The sequence below is a fragment of the Wyeomyia smithii genome, chromosome 1 (assembly GCF_029784165.1).
Source record: "Wyeomyia smithii strain HCP4-BCI-WySm-NY-G18 chromosome 1, ASM2978416v1, whole genome shotgun sequence".
Lineage (NCBI taxonomy): Eukaryota > Metazoa > Arthropoda > Insecta > Diptera > Culicidae > Wyeomyia > Wyeomyia smithii.
The window spans coordinates 122,754,628-122,775,846 of NC_073694.1; the positions used below are offsets into that span (position 1 = coordinate 122,754,628).

The 21,219-nt window shown below is 38.2% G+C and overlaps 2 protein-coding genes across 4 annotated transcripts in view; one reads left to right on the top strand and one right to left on the bottom strand.

Moving 5' to 3' along the window:
* The window catches only part of LOC129718275 (synapsin), a 229,956-nt gene that overhangs the window by 181,749 nt on the left and 26,988 nt on the right, over positions 1–21,219 (top strand). The window lies entirely within an intron of this gene.
* Positions 1–21,219, bottom strand: part of LOC129718277 (tissue inhibitor of metalloproteinase) — a 139,766-nt gene that overhangs the window by 116,418 nt on the left and 2,129 nt on the right. For 2 of the 3 annotated variants that reach the window (XM_055668891.1, XM_055668892.1), the window contains exons 3-4: positions 13,725–13,875; positions 13,384–13,668 (exon numbers count right to left, since the gene is read on the bottom strand). In XM_055668891.1, the coding sequence (XP_055524866.1) occupies positions 13,384–13,668; positions 13,725–13,836 (397 nt within the window). In that variant the 5' untranslated portion in view covers positions 13,837–13,875. Of the gene's footprint in view, positions 1–13,383; positions 13,669–13,724; positions 13,876–14,054; positions 14,193–21,219 lie in introns of those variants that run through there. The other variant, XM_055668890.1, reaches the window with a different exon arrangement.

Genomic DNA, 21,219 nt, shown 5'->3' on the forward strand with positions numbered 1-21,219 from the left:
GAAAGATTTTTAGTTTAATTTGTTTCATTGACGTTGATTGTGAATTGTTACTGAATTTCCACTTTAAAGATCTCTTGAATGCGATCCTGTCTTAACTTGATTTTGATAGATTCAACTATTCAAGATCACCTTTTTGCCTGGTCATTGAAGCAAAAAAAAAAGTTTTTTGGTACATGTTCAAACTATTGGAGCGAACTGTTTGAACGATGCACTGTAAAATCAATGTAGGATGGAACAGCAAAAAATGAATGCGAAAGCTTGGGCACTGATTTGCTGCAGAGTTTTGTTCGAAGTTGCATATCTGTTCTGTGGTCAAAGGTATGGTGTCGCCTTACCAAAATTTTATGTGTTTTTATAAAGTACCGAAAACGAGTTTTTGAGCTTTTGTCAGTGTATATTGATAATTAAACATGGAATCATAATGTATAATAATTGCAACAAATTATATCCACCTAGAAGTGAGAAGTTTGCTTTTCAGTGGAACTAGATCATTACATATTATTGCCAATAAAACCCTATAGGGAATTGCTAGAACGGTTTCAAATAACATTAAAAATGTAAAAAATGTCTTTTGTGCTTGAAAATTGCACTAAATTATGAAAACGCGATTGTATTTTTATTGAAAAGGTAGTGTGAAACAGTGTTTTTGACTATTTTAACCTCAAATAAACGCTGTTTCTTAAAGGTTTAGTTTTTAGTTTTTCTTTATTTTTGGCAAAAATACTGCTTTTTCTCTCATGTATTTTACGAAAAATACATCAATTACATATTCAATAGATTTGGCTTAACCCTTTATAAGGCAGTGGCAACTATATTGCCAGCAACAACTTTAATTTTTTTCTGCTTCATAATTACTAGCTATGATCAGTGATCAAGAATAAACAATAAAATTTAATGACATTTTTTTAGCCTCGGTCCGTTAAAGGGTTAAAGTTACATTGTTCTAGTCCACCACGTCGTGACGTTCAAATCGCGCTTTTCAATGTTTTTTCGCAAGTGACATGCTTTGAATATTATTTTGTTACACGGTTCTGAACCATTGATTCGTGGGTGTATTGCAAAGAGGTTATCATTGCCCAGTATAGCAACTATTCGCTTCCCGATCAGAAGAGCATAACTAAAAAATTACAAAATTCTATCAACAGGAGATGAAAATAACATATTTTGATACAATTTCGTATTTTTCCATATGTTATCCATAACAACATTAAATCTAAATGATTTTTTTTTTGTGGAATTAGACTACTGCGTCCATTATTTAGAACTATTGTAGTATATCCCCCTTACTATACGTGCTATATAGGATACCTAGTCACCCCACTATTGATCGAGTGATGACCGGTTGCCTCGGCACGCTCCCAGTCAGGTATAATGTGCTTAATAAAGCCAATTACCTTCCGAGGATTAGCAGACCAAATTTCACTAGGTTGTAAGCAACCCTTGTTGAGAAATTTGATTCTGCTCATGTATAATGCACCACAGCTGCATAGCAGATGTTCCGAGGTTTCACTTTCTATGCTACAACAGCGACAAGTATCGTCTTTAACCCGACCAATGTTCTTTAGATGATACTTACTCGGACAGTGCCCTGTTATTAGTCCTGTGTAGGTACAGAGCGCCCACTTATTAAGCTCTAACAGTTTTTTTGTAATTTTTGCGTTTGGCGTTATTACCCTTTTTGACTGGTGACATCCTCCGACAGCCATCCAGTTGGAAGTCACCCGTTGTTCTTTCCAGTTTTTAAGTTCCATTTTTACTGTACAGTTTGAAGGGAGATCGAAGCAAGCTGTGATCAAGAACGGACGTGAAAATGTTTCTCGTCGGAATTTTTCATCGTTTTTTCAAGTTTTTATAAGTTATATATTTTCTATCTGGAAAAGGAATGTGTCTACGTTTATTGAATGAAGGCCGCTGTTGTTTCGGTGTGAATTCCGAGTGTTTGATTTGAATCGCGATGAAGTGTTCCGAGGGTTGTCGAGTACGGTTGGGGATAGTGCAATAATGTCGACGTATTTTATTTAGCCTTCCCGTCGCGTAATCGTTATATTTTAAGTGCAAAGGGTGGAGTAAAAGGTAATACGAAATGTGGCGGTTTCGTATTATCGGTGAGAGTGACGTCAATGTTGAAATCCGTGAAAGATTCGTGCAATTTTGTGGCTAATTTGTGAGAGCTGCATTTCTTTTTCGGTGGCGGAGCACGTTTCCCGCTAGCCCTTGCCTTGTCATAAGTGTGTGTGAGTAAGTGCAAGGTGAACAAGGAATAGCGAGAGAAGTGCGAGTACAGGATGACCGTTGCTCTTGCGTGCGGCACTTTCTCGCACTAGCATGATGGTTCAGAGAGGACGCGGGAATTAAAGGATAAGTATTAGTGTTAGTGACGTTTTGCCTGTGTTTTTTGTTTGATTTGCATGGCAAAAGGAAAGCAATGTTTTTTTTGGTTTTTTTTTTCTCTGCTTTCATTTTGAGCAGTTTTATGCCCTTGTTTTATGATTTTTCTAGCTTTTAAGTAAATACTGAAACACATAGACAATTTTTAATTTAATTAGGGTAGGGAACGGCTTAAGCAGTAGCGCCCATTTCAATCAGTCGAAGAAAACAGGCCTCAAACTCCTGCATTTTGTTCAATATTGACAATTTCAATGATGGAAACAAAATCTTTGATTGTCTAGCTGTCTTACGAATATAAGAAATACCGTTAATCACAATGAAATCTGTGAACAATTGTAAATGAAACAAATCGACCTATATTGCAGCCATTCAGGAGCCACTTCGGGTGCTGAAAAAAAACGCCTGCAAAACAGATGGAAACTGCTTAAAATAGTTTCGGGGTAATTGGAATAGTGTCCCTCGATTGGTAACTTTGATTAATGATTGTTAAAGTTTGCTAACTTAGTTTTACAATCTGAAAACAAGTTCTGACAGAGAAAACGATAGCGAACATATTGATATACTACTGTTTGAGTTTCACCCAACACATTTCGTCTGAATACACAGGAGGTTCCTAAAGCTGCTTAGAATATGTTCTCTACCCTAAGTAGAAATCTTGTCGGTCAGCATGGCAAATAAATTTTGATTGCGATTGTGCATACAAACTCAACGACAGGGTCAATAAACAAACTACTCGCTACAATTGAAACCGGTTCAGCGCAGTCTAATGCTGATTCTGCTCTTCGTGAAATTCTCGACGAGGTAAAATTTGTCTCTGGAGCTATTACCAGTCTCCAAATTAATCAAACTAGCGCATCACAACAACACAAGTCACTGCATGAAGAATTAAATCAAACTTTGGCAGCTAACAATAAAGCTACGAAGCCCATAACGGACCATTCTTCGCCAGGATGGCGATTTTTGGGCAATAAATGGCGCTGGATGCCAGACTGGTCGGATTATGATGCTAGACAACGGACTCGTAGGCTCCAAGAAAAGGCTGCCGAAAAATCTAGACGAAACAGGAAACGCAGGAGGCGACAATATATTGAATCGAAAAACTTCAACAACAATCGAAACCATACCACCAACAGCAACAGTAACAAGACAACGAATAGTAACTATATCAACAACAACCACAAGTTCACACACACTTACCAAAACGACCAGATCCGTGTCAATGGATCGGATAAACAATTACTGGCAACCGCCAAAGTTAAATTTGCCAGACCACCATCAACTATTGACCACCCTATAGCAGGCCTCGCAGTTCCAAATTTCATCAACTTCCGGAAGGATGAAACCATAAACCCTTACCGTTCAGACAACCAGAACCAACATAATATTGAATCGCCACCAAATGAGAACACTACTTCGAAAGCAACATTAGAATCGCACCCAACATCGTGGTCGCTCGATCCCATGCGGCCTCCTGTTGTCAACCTAACACAACAATCAGCTGTTGGAGACGGGCGTTTTCTGAAGGCGCGTTTACGAGATCCAAAAATTATGCACCTTGTACGTCTTTACCTTGCGTACATGCATGACAAAGACCCAACGGTTTGCTACGACGGTATGACGAAAACCAGCATACAAATTACTTTGGCATCAGAGGGACTACCAGTAGCTGCGGAGGAGCTCAGGAAATTTTTCTTCGAGGTACATGAAGAATTCGGCGTACCGAAACAAGCGGCTTCCGAAGACCTTAATTCTTATAGTAGACACTTGAACAACCAGAGGATTCAATCCCTACAACGCGCAAGGGAAAGTGCCGACAAATTTTATAGACCGATTTTTCGGAAATAATGACTCCTTTCGATGAGAAAGAGAGTAATTCAAGACGTGGCTCTGAAGAGTTTGTAATTTATTGCCAGAATTTTAACAGAATGAGTAGTTCAAAAAAAATTGATATTCTTAGTAAAAAGATTAGTGGTTGTATGTATTCAATCATTATAGGAACGGAAACAAGTTGGTCTGAAAGTATAAAGAGTGAGGAGGTTTTTTGGAAACAGTTATCAAGTATTCAGAAGCGATCGTGATCTTTTGTTAACTGATAAAAAATCTGGTGGCGGTGTACTAGTAGCCGTCAAGACAAAGTTCGATGCAGAGTTGGTCCCAACGATGAAGTATAAAGAATTTGACGATTTTTTTTTTTTTTTTTTATTCTCGCTTATTTTCCGTCGGTCTATTTCCGCCACTGTTGTGGCCAATTACCGACGCCCAGGGAGGCGACTCCACACCCAGGTCCCTAACTCACGACCCGTTTATTAACGGACCGGCGCCAACGGCTTTACTTCCTCATGCGATGGAAGGCGTGATCCCAGAGATTTTTCGCCTCAGAAAATCTCCCGGTGTCGGCTAGGATTGAATATCTAGACCAGTTGGGTTGGTTGTGAGTGGATCACGCCACCTCACAACCATCGACACCTATGTCGGCGGTGGGATTCGAACCCAGGCATCGAGCGTGGTTGGCGGAGACGTTACCAACCACACTAGGCCCCCGCTCAAGAATTTGACGATGTTTGGGTCAAAACTGTATTAAACGGTCAATGCCACATTTTTGCATCAGTATACTTCCCTCCACAATTTGCAAAAAAACAATATTATGAATTATTTTTAGAAACCGCCAACTCAGTAATTTGTAACTCTGACCCGGAAATTAAAATTCATATATACGGCGATTTCAATCAAAAAGATGCAGACTTCATCAAGGACTGCGATAACGAATCACTGTTGCTTCCTATAGTAGGAGATAACGAGGCACTACAGCAAATTTTCGACACGACCAGTCAGTTAGGATTATATCAAGTAAACGCAATACGAAATGAACTGAACTGTTTTTTAGATCTCTTGTTCACAAACTGCACTGAAGATTTTAGCGTAGATAAAGCCGTTGATCCTCTATGGAAAAATGAGAAATTTCATACAGCCATTGAGTATTCATTGAACATAGATAGCACTAGATCACGTCCCAATGATAGTGAATTTGAGTATGTGTATGACTTTAAAAAAGCTAATATAACAGAAATCGACCGTAAACTCAGTGTAGTCGACTGGCAATCACTTTTGCGAGGCAAAGAGGATATTGAAAAAGCCGCGAATACGTTTCTCTCTCTATTATACGAAATTATAAATGATACAGTTCCTAGGACGAAAAAACGCACTAACTTTTGTTTCAAAGATCCCGTATGGTACACGCAACAGATCAAAAACTTGAAAAACAAAAAACAGAAAGCCCATAAAATGTACAAACACCATAAATGTGAGACCAATCTGGAACGATACAAGAACATATGCAGCGAACTAGATGCAGAAATCTCATTAGCTTATGAGAATTATAACTCTAGGGTAGAAAGTAATATCAAATCTGATCCAAAGCAGTTTTACCGTTTTGCAAAGGAAAAAATGAAAACTAATAATTTTCCATCACGCATGCATTTTGAAGGTAACGAAAGTACCGAGTCTCAGCTTATTTGCAACCAATTTGCGAAATTTTTCCAGACCGTTTACAAAAACCCGGATGAAAATAGAGATTTTAACTATTTCACGCATTTACCTGAATGTACCAATAGTGTATCAGTTCAAAATATAACTGTTCAAGAAATATTAACATCATTAGAATCCCTAGATGCAACTAAGGGTGCTGGGCCAGATGGAATTCCACCATCTATGCTTAAAACATTTGCTTCTTCTTTTGTAAAACCCCTGTTTTGGCTTTTCAATCTTTCAATCAAAACAGGTGAATTTCCTTCCATGTGGAAAAAATCATTTCTCATCCCGATCTTTAAGTCAGGTAAACGCTCTGATATAAAAAATTATCGCGGCATAGCAATCATCTCTTGTATTCCGAAACTATTTGAATCAATCGTTAATAAACGAATTTTCGAACAGGTGAAAAATAGTATTACAATCAACCAACATGGTTTTTTCAAAGGAAGGTCCACAGCTACTAATCTATTAGAATTCGTTAATTTCACACTCGCTGCAATGGATAGAGGTAACTACGTTGAAACATTATATACCGATTATAGTAAAGCTTTCGATAGAGTCGATATAACATTACTGATTTTCAAACTAAAACGCATTGGACTAGATAACCAACTCGTGAAATGGATTGAATCTTATTTGACGAACAGAACACAATTTGTCCGTTTCAAAGGCCATCTCTCTGATCCAGTGAAGGTAACATCTGGAGTTCCGCAAGGATCACATTTAGGACCCTTACTATTCATTTTGTTCGTTAATGATGTAACCCTTTTACTTAACCAGATCAAAATTTTAATCTATGCCGACGATATGAAATTGTATATGGAGATTAAAAACCAGTCTGACCTCGAATTGTTTCAGTTGCAGATCAATACCTTCTATACTTGGTGTCTGAAAAGCTTACTTGATATAAATATTAAGAAATGTAATGTCATATCATATACAAGAAAACTTTCAATGCAAACTATGAACTATTACATAGGCCAACAACTTGTAGAGAGATGTACCAAAATGAGAGACTTAGGAGTGATCCTCGATTCGAAACTCACTTTCGTGAATCATTATAACACAATAATCAATAAAGCCAACAGTATGCTTGGTTTTATTAAACGTTTCAGTTATCATTTCAAGGACCCATACACAATAAAAACTCTTTTTGTGAGCTATGTTCGATCAATATTAGAGTACTGCAGTATAGTTTGGTCCCCATATCAAGAAGTTCATATCAATCGTATTGAATCAGTTCAAAAACAATTTCTGGTTTTTGCATTAAGAAAACTCAATTGGGCATCATATCCTCTCCCTTCTTACGAATCTCGCTGCATGCTTATTAATATCGAAACTCTGAAGAAACGACGAGAAACAACCATGATTACCTTTGTAAACGATATGATCTCACAACGTGTTAATTCACCAAATCTGCTGGAAACTCTTAACTTTTATGCTCCTTCTGGTCCTTTAAGAACGCGCAATATTTTTACTAACAATAATTACCGGTCACTGTACGCCAAACATGGACCAATTAACAGCATCATGAACGCATACAACAAACACTGCGAGATTATAGACGTTACCATGTCCCGGAACGCATTGAAAAGCGCATTACGTGCTAGAACTCGATAGCTTAAGATTAACGTATACATTAGAATTGTAGTCTACATTGATTGACGAAATAAATTAAATTAAAGCTTGAAATTTGCATTTTTTAAATTTTCTAGCTATGAATGCATGAAACTTTGCCAGTTTTTCATACTCAGTAGGTATCTTCGCTTCATTATTCAAGAAGTAAGTGGTAATCAACGCGAAATACCGTGTCTCCGCGTATGCGTCGGTAAGAGGGAATAGAGCGGTCGCGCTGAACTTTCCGGGGTAAACGTGTTTTCGGCCCAGGTGAGCTTTGCTCTACTATGTATTTTCGGTGTGTTGTGACTGCCGAGGTGTACCAAACCATTTATTCGCAGACTGTCCACCCGTAGGTTCTATTTCAGCACGCAGTGATTCGGAGTAGGTTCCGTTCGTTCGATAAATATCGTAAATAATTAATCGCGACAAAACATCGTAATTAATCGCCACCAAATATCGCAATTATTTGCAATTAATATCAGGATTATACGCGACTCGTCTGTCAACGCACACAGCCTTCTTTTTCTTTCTTTTTTCGTTCGTTTCAAACGGCGATGGCCAAGCAAATTGGCCGTTTTTGAAGTTCTCTTGCTGACCGCTTGCAGTATGTGTTGAGGGCCTATATATTTACTTTTTTCTTGTTTTCGGTTAATGCATATCTGGTTGCTTCGTAACATTGTGTAGTCAGCTGAGATAAATCAATGAGAGATACGTTTCGGTAGTTGCATAATGACTTCATAAACAGATTTTCGAATACTTGAGTCTGTCTTGATTTGATTAGGTCCGGTATCCTTGCGTGCGCATTATTTTTGCCGTGTTACATCATCAACCGGAATGAGTTCGGATCGCGTTATGATTTCCGTAAAAGATATAATGAACTCGTACACGCGATATTTGGTATTATGAACCCGGTATTAGAACTCAGCGCATCGTTTACCAAAACGAAATCTGCTGCAAACCTTACCCTTTTCTCCAACATCCCAGTGATTTCTCGTGGAAGTGCAGAGGTGTTCTCGGCTTCCAATAAGGCGAGTATCACGTCAACATATTCCTATACACACTCCTTCTTTGACCTGCATTCGGATGCGGCCGGCGCTGGTATTGCCTAATATAAAGATTAAGGTCACCAGTTTTTACACATTGAGGATGAATGTTAATCCCAAGCATCATCTATTGGTTCTCTGTGTAATTACAGCTGATCTGGCAATAACGGAGTAGCAACCGCGGGCGGTCAATCATGCTCATGCTCATGCTCCATTTTTATTATACAGTTTGAAATGCCACAAAAGGGTTCTGGACCAATGAATTGGGAGGTGGAACCTTGTTTGGCCAGTTCGTCTGCTTTTTCATTGCCTTCAATTCCGCAGTGCCCTGGAACCCAGTACAGATTGACAGAGTTCGTACGACACAGGCTCCGCAGAGAGAGAACACACTCCCAGACAATTTTTGACGTGCATTTGGAGGCACATAAGGACTTTAGCGCCGCTTGACTATCAGAGAAAATGCAAATATTCGCATGTTTGTAATTTCTCCTTAAGCAAACGTTAGCACATTCAATTATAGCGTAAATCTCTGCTTGGAATACTGTTGGCCATTCACCCATAGCCACCGATATCTGAACTCCAGGACCAAAGATTCCCGCACCCGTTTTTGAACCGATTTTTGAGCCGTCCGTGAAGAATACCGTTGACCCCTGACGAACCATATGAGCCCCGCACTCCCAATCGGAACGTGATGTTTCATGCACCTTGTAGGGAATATCGCAGTTAATCATAGGTTTCATCCAGTCTCCGTTCATACTCATCACTGGCCCTCTTTTGAAGTGTTGCAATATACTCAGATGGCCAAGAAGGTCACCTGGTAAGCAGTGATGGAAACGAAACGAATATGATGCAATCGTCGTTTATTCATCATATGTGCACTTCAGGAAGTGTACAGGCCGGGACTAAACTCGAATCCTCTCAACCCATAATGAAATGATGATAGGGTGCATAGGTTTCTGGGAGAAAACAAACACATGACTAGACTACATCAGCTCTGAGAAGCGATTCGATCGTTGCGTTTGTCTTTCCATAGGCCGGTAGTTACGGGAAGAAAGGATAGCAACAGGAGAAATTCATTTCGCCTGAACAGCAGCAGAGGTGTGGTGCGGTGAGAGGGAATGTGTGGGGGAAGGAACTACTTCGGCAGCGGTTGAGTTTAAGCGAGAGTAGGAGAGCATACACTGTCATTTTCTTTCTTTTTCTGACAAAAAATCATATTCATGAGTCAAAAGAATAAGGATATAACAAGTTCTGATCGCTCTCTGTAACAGAGACGAATAACTTCATATACCGAGTTGTGCACATTGAGAACCACGTATTGTGGTGTACACTAATGAATAGACATATGTCGTAAAGAGGAAAGCAAAAAGAGTGCACCAGCACCGATACTTTGTTTTTCGCATACTGACGACGATGTAAACGCATCCTAAGCTTGTTTTATATGTATTCATTAATCGCTAGAGGTGATTTTTTTCCTTCGCTGCTGGTAAGACATTTTTCAGACGTTTGAGCCGGAGAGCACTCCTTTCCGCTTCTAGTTGCACAAATTCATGCAATGGCAGCAGGTGAAGGATTGCGTCCAACGCTTTCGATGGGGTGCTGCGCATTGCTCCCGTTATAGCAATACACGCAAGTCTCTGCAGCTTCGCTAGCTTTGCTCTCATTATTGCCTGTTTTGTTTTGGGCCACCAGACTAAGGAAGCGTATGTTATTTTGAGTTATAATATAATTATATGAGTTATAATAACAAATCCTGGAGGTGTTCTGAAACAAGTCTCACAAATTTTTCGTCTCTATCAAAAGCTGTGGTTTCTAATAATGATTGTTATTATGTTCTGTATGCTATTCAATTTTGTTAGAAAGCAGATGTGTTGGTAACAAAGTTTGATATGGGTTTGATACTAGTTAAATTATTTTTTGTTATAATTGCTTTTATTTCAACACCTAACGGGATCAAATTAAAAACACAATCTGAAATGTTTTTCGCATAATAAACTTACAACTGTTTTTTCTGTTCGGGTTACAGTTTTAATTGTTTACGAATGTAGCTACTCTAAATACCGACTTTGATACAACAAATACCTGCATTTTTCGCTAAAAGATTTAAAATCGGTCTAAGGACTGGAAATTTACACTTTTTTTTTTTGAAAATGTGAAAAAGTCGATTTTTTGCGCTAACCTAGAACAGCAAGGGTATGTCGGTGGTCAAACAACAAACAATAGGGGTCAATTTATTCTAGACAGAGACCAATGCGTGAAATTTTGAGTAAGATTGCCGCAGAAAAGTCCTTGTATTTCAAACGAGACGAGTTGCTCGCTGAGGTTTCTGTAAAAGGCCCCAATATTTCATGAAGATATAGCTATTTTTGTTATACTACACTCAAAACAGAAAACACGCACATGCGTCGTTTTCTGATAGTGTGTAACTATCTTCTTGCTGTAACGCATGCATGACTCAAACGAAGTTTTTAGTAACATCAGAAATACTGAAAGTGCAAATTTCACAGACTAATTTTTCGAGTCTGTTTTTTTTTTCAGTTTGCCGTTGTATAAGTATCTATCTGAGTATCTGAGTTTTGAGTTCGACCATGATGAAGAGTGTTCGAAATTGTAACCGAAGCCTTAAATCACGAGAAGCGCAAGTTTAATAATCGAAGTACGCTAGCATGATTACTGCTTAAAGCTTATGAAATTTATTATTTTACGTAAAAACAAACCAAAATATTTTGTAAATCGACAATGAATACAAAAACTGTTTGCGATGAATATTCTTTCGAGCAACGCAATACCTTTCAGTTCTGACAATACTCATCGCAAAAAAATGCTTTTTTTCTCCTTGTTTCAAATTGACAGTCAATGACAGCTCGTTCTGGTTCATTTTGACACTCACACAGCTTCGTATCCGTTTCTCCCTCCCAGCGAAAAACAAAGTATCGGTGCTGGTGCACTCTCTTTTAGTGAATTTCTTTATTCCACTGTGTGCGGGCAAAACTGCCGAGGAATAATGAAACGTCATCGCCATTGAAGACGCAAGTAAGAAAGAGATGCCAGATAATTGTTCACGAACTTAGCACGTGCGGTGGTGGGTTTAAGCTGACAAATTTTACAGTGCGCTTCGGGCAGCACGGCAGGTCAAAACTGGGTCAAAATCGAGCGAATAAAGAAGGCTTTTGACAGCAGTTAGTGCGCTTCCAGGTCAAAACGAGGTGAGCTGATGGAATATAGAAATTCGCTATTTGATTTTCTCTTTATAAAGAGGATAAACACATTATAAAGGACATATTACGAATTATTTCGTTATTTTCTACCACGAATCGAAATCGTAATATAAACATCAAGCTTTTCGTAAATATAATCATTTCTGAAATTAGACAGGAACTACGAATTGCTTCGTATTTTCAAATATTGTTCGTGCATTTTACGATTGTTAGAAAAACAAATTTAAAAAGAAATCGTGGTTGGAACATAACGCTTTTTTTTTCTTACATAAACTGAGTTATTTGTAAACGAAATAATTGTACGTTGGAAAAATCTACTAATCTTTATAGAACAACTTTTTCGTATATCTACTTTCTCAATTATGTTCTCATCACATAAATTAAGCAATACCCAAACGAAATATTTGTCCGTTGGAAAAGTTGAGTCACATAAATAGTACGAATTTTTCTCAAAAGTATTTTTTGAATTATGTAAAATGTACCTGAATATTTAAAATCAATACAAAATATTTGTATGCAAGCAAAGTCGACTCATGTTTATTGTACAACTTATTCGTTCTAGTGCTTTTTTCAATCATGCTTGCTGCACACAAATTATGTAAAATCAAAACAAAATATTCGTCTTTTGAAAATGTTGTCCTATGCTCATAGTACTATTTCTTTGTAGCACTTGATTTTTGAACAACCTTTGATTCACGTGAACTTAGTAATATTTAAATAAATTGAGGAAACTGTCATGTTCATAGAACATCTTTTTCTTCGAAGTGTTAGTGAAATCACGTTGGTTAACTTGATTCGTGAGTCCATTTAGTTTTGGTAAATGGGATATTCATTGTTCAATTAATTTGGTAGGATCAATAACTTGCAGCTTCTCGAATTAATAGAAACTTTAACTATTTATAACGTTTTGATTTCGGAAAAGGCACTGACCTTTTCAAAAATTAAAAATAATTATATTAGGGGCCATCCACATACCACGTGGACAGATTTTTAACGATTTTGACCTCCCCCCTCCCTCTCCGTGGACAACTGCCCATATAAATTCTAAAAAATTAACCCCCCCCCCCCCAAAGCTGTCCACGTGGTATGTGGATGGCCCCCTAATGTGGTATTCTTCGTTGGGTTGCATATCTAGAACTTGCTTCGCTTTTGCTAGTTTCGGTTTCTCTTTAACACGGGTGCGACCTGACTTCCTGCATAGACTATTTTTCCAATTTCTGTATTTGCTGTATAGTTTTCCCAGAGGAGGTCCGTTCTTTCTATTGATAAATAAAAGCCTGATAAAAAGCCTGAAAATCAATTTTTGAGATTGATTTTTATGAGATGAGATAGATGTGTATGAGCTATGCATATAAAAAAATAAACTGTTGTTTTGAAAATGGCTTAGTTTGAAAAGTAGTTCGAGGATAAATCAAAAATTAATTTCTGGAATATTCTTGTCAATCATACCTCTGTTTCTCCAGGAAACATCGATGCTATTTGCTTTGCAAGTAATGCACAGTTTTTTACCGTCAACTCATAACGATATTGAATGCCAAATTGTAAAATGGAGTCGCATAAAATTTTACGGCGGTTGTTATCCATACCTTCATCCTTATTGTAGGCTTCGATAAGACTGAGACCATATTGGTTCGACTTCAGGATGTTGTTTAAATCTAGCAATTTAGGTTCATTATCGACGACCGTCTCTTTTGGTTCTGGGATTTCCATTGATGGGGCATCAATGACTTGCTGATTTTCTGAAGTAATCCATTTAGACCAATGATGGAAGAATTCGATTCTCGCACCAATCGAAACTGTTGTGTTGTTGAAGAGCGTTAAGGCCATTTCTCTAGGTAATTGTCTCAAAACTCCGATGTAGAGCTGTTGTTCTGTGCGGAAAAAATTGAGTGTTGAACGCTTCTAGAAAGTAATCCCAAATACGTACCACAGAAGTAATCGCAAAGGTCGCCTATATTCCAGCTTCTCAAAAGTTCATATAAATCATTAAAATCTTTGTTGCTTCCAATATGGAAGTCAGAGAGATGATTACTGGTCATTGTTTTTGAGATATGAGGTGTGTGATGTGACGAGATGTCCTAAAATGAACAAAATATTATTAGCTCATATTTACTATTTCAGCTAACTACACTTAAGTCACTTTTTGCGAAAAAAATACATATTATATGTTAAGAGCTACAGAGATATCGAAATTCTCGCAAAAAAAACGTGCAGAAAGTACGCAAAAAGTGACTTCGGTATGAACACGGTTTGTTACCGTTAGAAAATTATTCATGTCCATTATTGATAAGGCCAACTTCCGATTCAAGTATTGCATCTTCTTCCAACTCGTTCATCATGTATCGGGTGTGCGTCTAAAAGTCGCTGAGACTCAATAGTATTGCTTTGGTCTGATCATGGACAGTCCTCGTGCTGTTTTGTGCAGATTGACAGGCAGTCCAGCAAGCTTATGATAAGCTTGCTGGACTGCCTGTCAATCTGCACAAAACAGCACGAGGACTGTCCATGATCAGACCAAGCAATACTATTTAGAATGCAAAACGGTATTTGATTTGCTTCTTCTGGGTCAGCTATTGAATACGCCATAAAATGTTTGTGGAATCCATATGGGTCATTCCATACAAAGTGTACATGCCACTTGGACACGACCATCACGGATTTGGCTCGAAGCTAGGGGAATTATTCATCTAGATTCACTATGAAAAAATCTCAATTTTGGTGTCGATTGGAATACCCCCCGCTCTGTGGGACTCCCCTCTTTGTGACAAAATCAGGCAATTTTTGCTTAAAATTCCGTTTTTCTTTTTTTTACAATTCATAGATGTAGGACGTCCGCAAAATACTGATAGATGATTTTTAAAGAAAATAAACCAAGGAATCCAAAAAATATATAATTTTTGACTGGAAGTGTTGCCAGATAGATTATTTTTGTATTTGAAAACTAAATTTACATTTATCGGCAAATGCAGCCATTTTTATTTTAAATTTGATAATTTCATCGTAAAAAAAACTTTAAAAAAAACAAGTCACTTTTTACGAAAAAGATACATATTATATGTTAAAAGCTACAGAGATATCGAAATTCTCGCGAAAAAAAACGTGCAGAAAGTACGCAAAAAGTGACTTCGGTATGAACACGGTTTGTTACCGTTAGAAAATTATTCAATGTCCATTATTGATAAGGCCAACTTCCGATTCAAGTATTGCATCTTCTTCCAACTCGTTCATCATGTAACGGGTGTGCGTCTAAAAATCGCTGAGACTCAATAGTATTGCTTTGGTCTGATCATGGACAGTCCTCGTGCTGTTTTGTGCAGATTGACAGGCAGTCCAGCAAGCTTATCAATATTTAGAATGCAAAACGGTATTTGATTTGCTTCTTCTCAGTCAGCTATTGAATATGCCATAAAATGTTTGTGGGATCCATATGGGTCATTCCATACAAAGTGTACATGCCACTTGGACACGACCATCACGGATTTGGCTCGAAGCTAGGGGAATTATTCATCTAGGTTCACTATGAAAAAATCTCAATTTTGGTGTCGATTGGAATACCCCCCGCTCTGTGGGACTCCCCTCTTTGTGACAAAATCAGGCAATTTTTGCTCAAAATTCCGTTTTTCTTTTTCTTACAATTCATAGATGTAGGACGTCCGCAAAATACTGATAGATGATTTTTAAAGAAAATAAACCAAGGAATCCAAAATATATATAATTTTTGACTGGAAGTGTTGCCACATAGATTATTTTTGTATTGGCAAACTTTAGTTGATACTTTTTCGCCATAGATACGCAGATATTTTTTCTGCTTGTGATATTGTGTGCATACGATTTAAATTCTTTATGTTTTGCTTCAAATCGGAAAGACCAGAAAAATCTAGGAGGACCTGATTGCAGTATAACAGTGGAATGGTGCACCATAAAATGATGCTTCGGTTTTGAAAAATCATTTAATAGTCTTACGTAGTCTTGATGATTTTGTTCTATCAAGGATTGCAAATGTACCGCTAATTCCTTATCGATCTCAAGCGATAGGAGCATCTCGATTATTTCAATAAAATCTAGCAAGAATTTCCATACATCTTTGTCTGTTGGTACAAGATCTCCAACCATTAGCGTAAACAAATAAAGCTAATCATCTCACGAGCTGTCATTTTTAAATAAAATTTAGATAAATGTGCAGAAGTTATTTCTGGCGAAATATAATCTATTTCAATAGCACCGTAATTAAACATTTGTTTACGAATATTCAGTTGTTCCAAAGAAAGTATTTTTTGTCGATAAGGTGAGTTATTATATGACACATATTGTAATGACACGCTCTCTCGAAAATATCATGCATATCAATAGAGAAATTAGTTGTAACATGAAATGATCTGATCCGCTTAAAAACTGAATCCTCCTTTATTCCTGTTAACCCTACATCGTTAATTGAAATATCTTCGGAGTAATTGAAAGGATTTCGTAACATTGTGGAATTTTCTGTATACAAAGTTCGTGAATTTGTTTTGGAAACCTTGCAAAATCGACAAAAATAACTGTGATTGAATGAAGAAGTAAAACCAAGAACAGTATTCAAACCCAAATTATCTCCAACAAAAAGAGCCAATAGGAAATAAATCCGTTTTGGACCATCTGAGGTTTCAAATAAAATTCCATTTGTTTCGAGGTCGTCTATTTTTGCGACTAGCGCAGACAGACATTTTTGGTTGCCAAACTCTTTGTAGTCTCGTCCATTAATTAGAGCGGCTAGGAATATTTCAGAGTTTTTTTATCACAGGGAATGAATAATAGATGAACAATATTGGATTGGGGTGAGATCCTAATGGATTGTTAATTTCAGACTCATCAATGTATTAAAAATATGGAAGAACTATTTTCCCATCAGCTTGATACTTGTGACTTTTATTTTGCCACAGTATTCCATGAACAAAATGAGAATTCGATTGCTTCGTGGCTGCCAATAGATCAATTTCTTTTAATGTGGTCAAAAGAAGGTTATCTTTTTCAAAAAAATTTCGAAACTGAAATGACAATGGCAGTAGAACTCCAGTGATATCAATTTCATCATTAAGCATTTCGCCGCTCCTGTGTTTTTCTGCAATTTCTTTAATTGAAAATTCCTTCAACTTTCAAATATAATCATTTTTTGTGAGCCAGGATAATAATTGATGCTCAATTTCACATAAACGAAAAGGATTAAAAATTTTCTGGAGCATAGAAGTTAACCTTAGTCTCTGCTCTAAATCAAATGAGATATTACTATTTAAACAATTGTCCTCGAAAAAATCATTCACATAGTCAACAATCGGTTGAATAATCTGTTGTAAAACATTTTTTTGAATTTCAACTACATCTTTTCTTACGTAACTGTTCTTACTGTGGAGTTTGAGAGCAAACAGAATTCCTCTCTGCTCAATTGTCAAGTTTTTTTTTGTCCTTCGCAACTTCATTCAAAGTCATACATTCAGATACTTTTGGAGTCGTAATTTGTTCATTCATGTTGTGTCCTCCATATGACTGAAACAAGGATGTGTCAACTGATGAATCTGTATATGCAGAGGTAGAAACTGAGAATGGTTCCACTGCATCCGATATATTAAAAGTGCCAAGCTGCAATGTTGTGTTTGAAACAACAGTGCGTTCAATTTCAAAATGTTGTTTAACGTGACGACTAAAAATCACAAGAAGGTTGTATGCAAAGCCACGACCGCAAGGTTGAAGTAGAATACTTTTACAAGAAAGATAACCTGGCTGCTTGCGTGTCAGTCATTTTTTCTAGTAAATAAACGTTAACCGTTCATTGGCAGTATTGTAATTTCTTTTTGTCTGATACTTTGAATGAAGTTCATTGGATATTTTTAAATTTTGTGCAAATGAGAAGTTGAAGTGCTGCCGAATTGTAATATGCACATTAAATACGACATCATTAAACGGGAACGGAACAAAGCTACGGTTATGCAGAACGCGAATGCCGGCGTGATGCGATTCACCTTACCGTGGTGAAATGTACAGCTCTTTTTAAGGCGAAGTAGAGCTATACATTTCAACAGATTTCGTCTTGCCGAATCGCATCGCGCCGTTATTTGCGTTCTGCATGACCGCAGCCAAACACTAAGCGACGCAAACACGTAATAATAGTCGGAGTACTCTTCAAATAATCATTTGTGTTTTTCAAATTTCAGTTGTTCAATTTAATATCCGATGAAATGTTTGTTTATTATCTGATGAAGCTCTTAAATAGGCCAAATGATGCATTCCCAATTTACTAGGTCCATAACTCTGCCGACCGTGCTTGGGAAAGCGCGGTATAACGACCAATCAGAGGTCGAATTTTGTGTTTTGACAAGGCTTAAGAGTTTTCAATAGTACAATAGTTCGAATGATAAAATTGCAATTTCATGCATTTGGTAGGAATTTTAGAATATTTTTTAATCGATTGCTGCAAAAACGAAGGAAATCCAGCGAAAACAAACCGATTTATTAGCATTTAAAATTTTTCTCACTTTTTTCGGTTTTAGATTTTCATTTTACATCCCTATGCAGCCGAACTTCCTGAGAGAAGTATTCTAATTCAAAATTAAATCTTCATTAATTCATTTGCTGTCCTTATAAGGACAATTGTTCAATTTATCATTGATAGTGAGGACTAAGGCGCACGGTCAACACAATGAGAAAGGTGTTTTCACATTGAAAACTAGACACGGCTTTACTGGAGGAAGTGTTGGCAAATGCATCTACCGCTAATACCACCGCTATCATACGAAAGCGCGTCGTTTCATGTGGGGAATATCAACAACGAAAAATGACGCGCGTCTAAGCATAACCCGAACTGTTTCGCCGTGCTGCTCCCATTTACCTTTACATCGGCCTCAGGGAAGTACCGGCTGCATCTGCATCTACCGCTGAGGCTGTCACTTTACTGCTATTGGTACCAAAAGCTATTAACTCTTCAAATAAGTGTGTTATTTGTTCTCAAAAGAACAATTGTTCAATTCAAAATCGGATTTACGCAATCGCATCTCTGTAATATTACCGACAATAATATTCTTCTGAACAAACTGATATAGCTTTCCCATTAGGCCTCTGCTATAATAGACGCGAAAAGCGACGCGAACCGATTCGCTCAGCTGTAGGTTAATGTACAGCCATCAGTAGAGCTGTACATCAACCTACGGCCGAGCGAATCGGTTCGCGCCGCTTTTCGCGTCTACTATGGCAGAGGCCTTAGAGAAAGTTGCTGGCTGATGTATTCACTTCATGCAAGCCTGCTGCTGATGCTTCCCGCTACCACACTGAAACAGCATTTTAGTGAAGGGAGTGTCGTTGCATCAGCTGACCCTGCTACTATCTATGCTGATATACCCGCTGCAACAGCTACGCTATGCATATCCATGCCACAGTTGTGGCCGCTATACGCTGGCCCAACTGCTGAGCAACTGCAACGCTATCCGTAGCCATGCCACAGTTGTGGCCGCCATTGGTATCCGCTGTACCTGCATCTGCTGGCCCTGCTGCTATTGATGGTGAGATCCGCTGAAACTGCTACGCTTATTCGCAGCCATGCCACAGTTGTGGCCGCTATCCGCTATCGATGGTACCCACTGCTCGCTCCCGCTGCTGCTAAGGGAGGACTGCTGTCGTCGCTGTTTAGAACTACTATGAGCGGCTTCAACTAAAACAGGCTCTTATATAGGGATGAAAATAGGAATGAATTATTTTACGTACGTGGTGGAATGATATAACTTGAAAAATATGTGTGACTTCATTCTAGTTCAGAGCGATCATTTGATAAGCTCCACCTCTTTTTTCAGTTTCTAAAGTTTTTCCTCAGTTTCGTAGCACGGATGCACAAAAATGATTTCTTGTCGAACCGGACCGATAGCACTCTCATTGAAGCAACAAAATAACATGTTTTGTGTCGTGTTGTGCAGCTTGGTTGAAGAAAATGTTCCCGTCCCCGTGTCGCATGTAAGCAGATTATTGCGTTCAGTAGACAGTAGATAGTGTATCCAGCGAATAAACACCGATGGTGCTCTCACACACCCAACGGTTTTAACCCGTATCTTATTGCGGTTTGTAACATCAAGCGATCTCGTTTGCTCGCTGTTGCGTGTTGCATCATGTTGCAACTTGGCAGCTGGGAGACGACGAAATTCTGTTCATGCTGATTGATTGAATCGACTTCATATTAGCTCTGCATAGTCGAACTAACTGCTTTTGTGAATGCGTACTAACAGGGCAGTTTATTATTCAATGTCGGTTATGCTGATCGCAGCCTTTGCGCTGCCCCTACAGTGGGGGGTTTACTAAATGAAGTGAAAATTAGACAACTACAACAGAATTTGATTGCATCCCGCACAGAATGTCTGCTTGTGTTGATGCCAGAAAATTATTAACCTTCAATTATTTTTTTATTTGCCTTGAAAAAAGCATGTTGCGGTTCAAAATCGGTTGCTAATTACAACCTTTGAGCTGCCCTAACATTGGGGGAACTAAGGTACACGGACAACATGCACTGTGGAAGCTATTTCACATTCAGTAAATTAGACGAGTGCGACAAATTTAAATTGTTAGGATGCAACACAGAATGCTTGCTTGCGTTGACAAAAATTATTAACTTTCAATGACTTGTTTATTTGCCTTCAAAAAGGCATTTTGATTTCCAAAATTGGATTTCCTGATGGCAATCTTCATGCTGCCCCAACACGGGGGGAATAATGGCTGTCTGGCGACACACGCTGAGAAAAGCCGCGCTGCTCCTGAGACGTGGTGACCAACCACAGGGCTAGTGCTGCTGCTAAAGAAGGACGACTTGTCGCTGTCTAGAACTATTATGAGCGGCTCCGGCTGAAACAGGCTCTTATATAGGGATGAAAATAGGAATGAATTATTTTTCGTAGGTGGTGGAATGACATAACTTGAAAAATATGTGTGACTTCATTCTGGTTCAGAGCGATCATTTGATAAGCTCCACCTTTTTTTCAGTTTCTAAAGTTTTTCCTCAGTTTCGTAGCACGGATGCACAAAAATGATTTCTTGTCGAACCGGACCGATAGCACTCCCATTGAAGCAACAAAATAACATGTTTTGTGTCGTGTTGCGCAGCTTCGTTGAAGAAAATGTTCCCGTCCCCGTGTCGCATGTAAGCAGATTATTGCGTTCAGTAGACAGTAGATAGTGTATCCAGTGAATAAACACCGATGGTGCTCTCACACACGCAACGGTTTTAACCCGTATTTTATTGCGGTTTGTAACATCAAGCGATTTCGTTTGCTCGCTGTTGCGTGTTGCATCATGTGACAACTTGGCAGCTGGGAGGCGACGAAATTCTGTTCACGCTGATTGATTGAATCGTCTTCATATTAGCTCTGCATAGTCGAACTAACTGCTTTTGTGAATGCGTTCTAACAGGGCAGTTT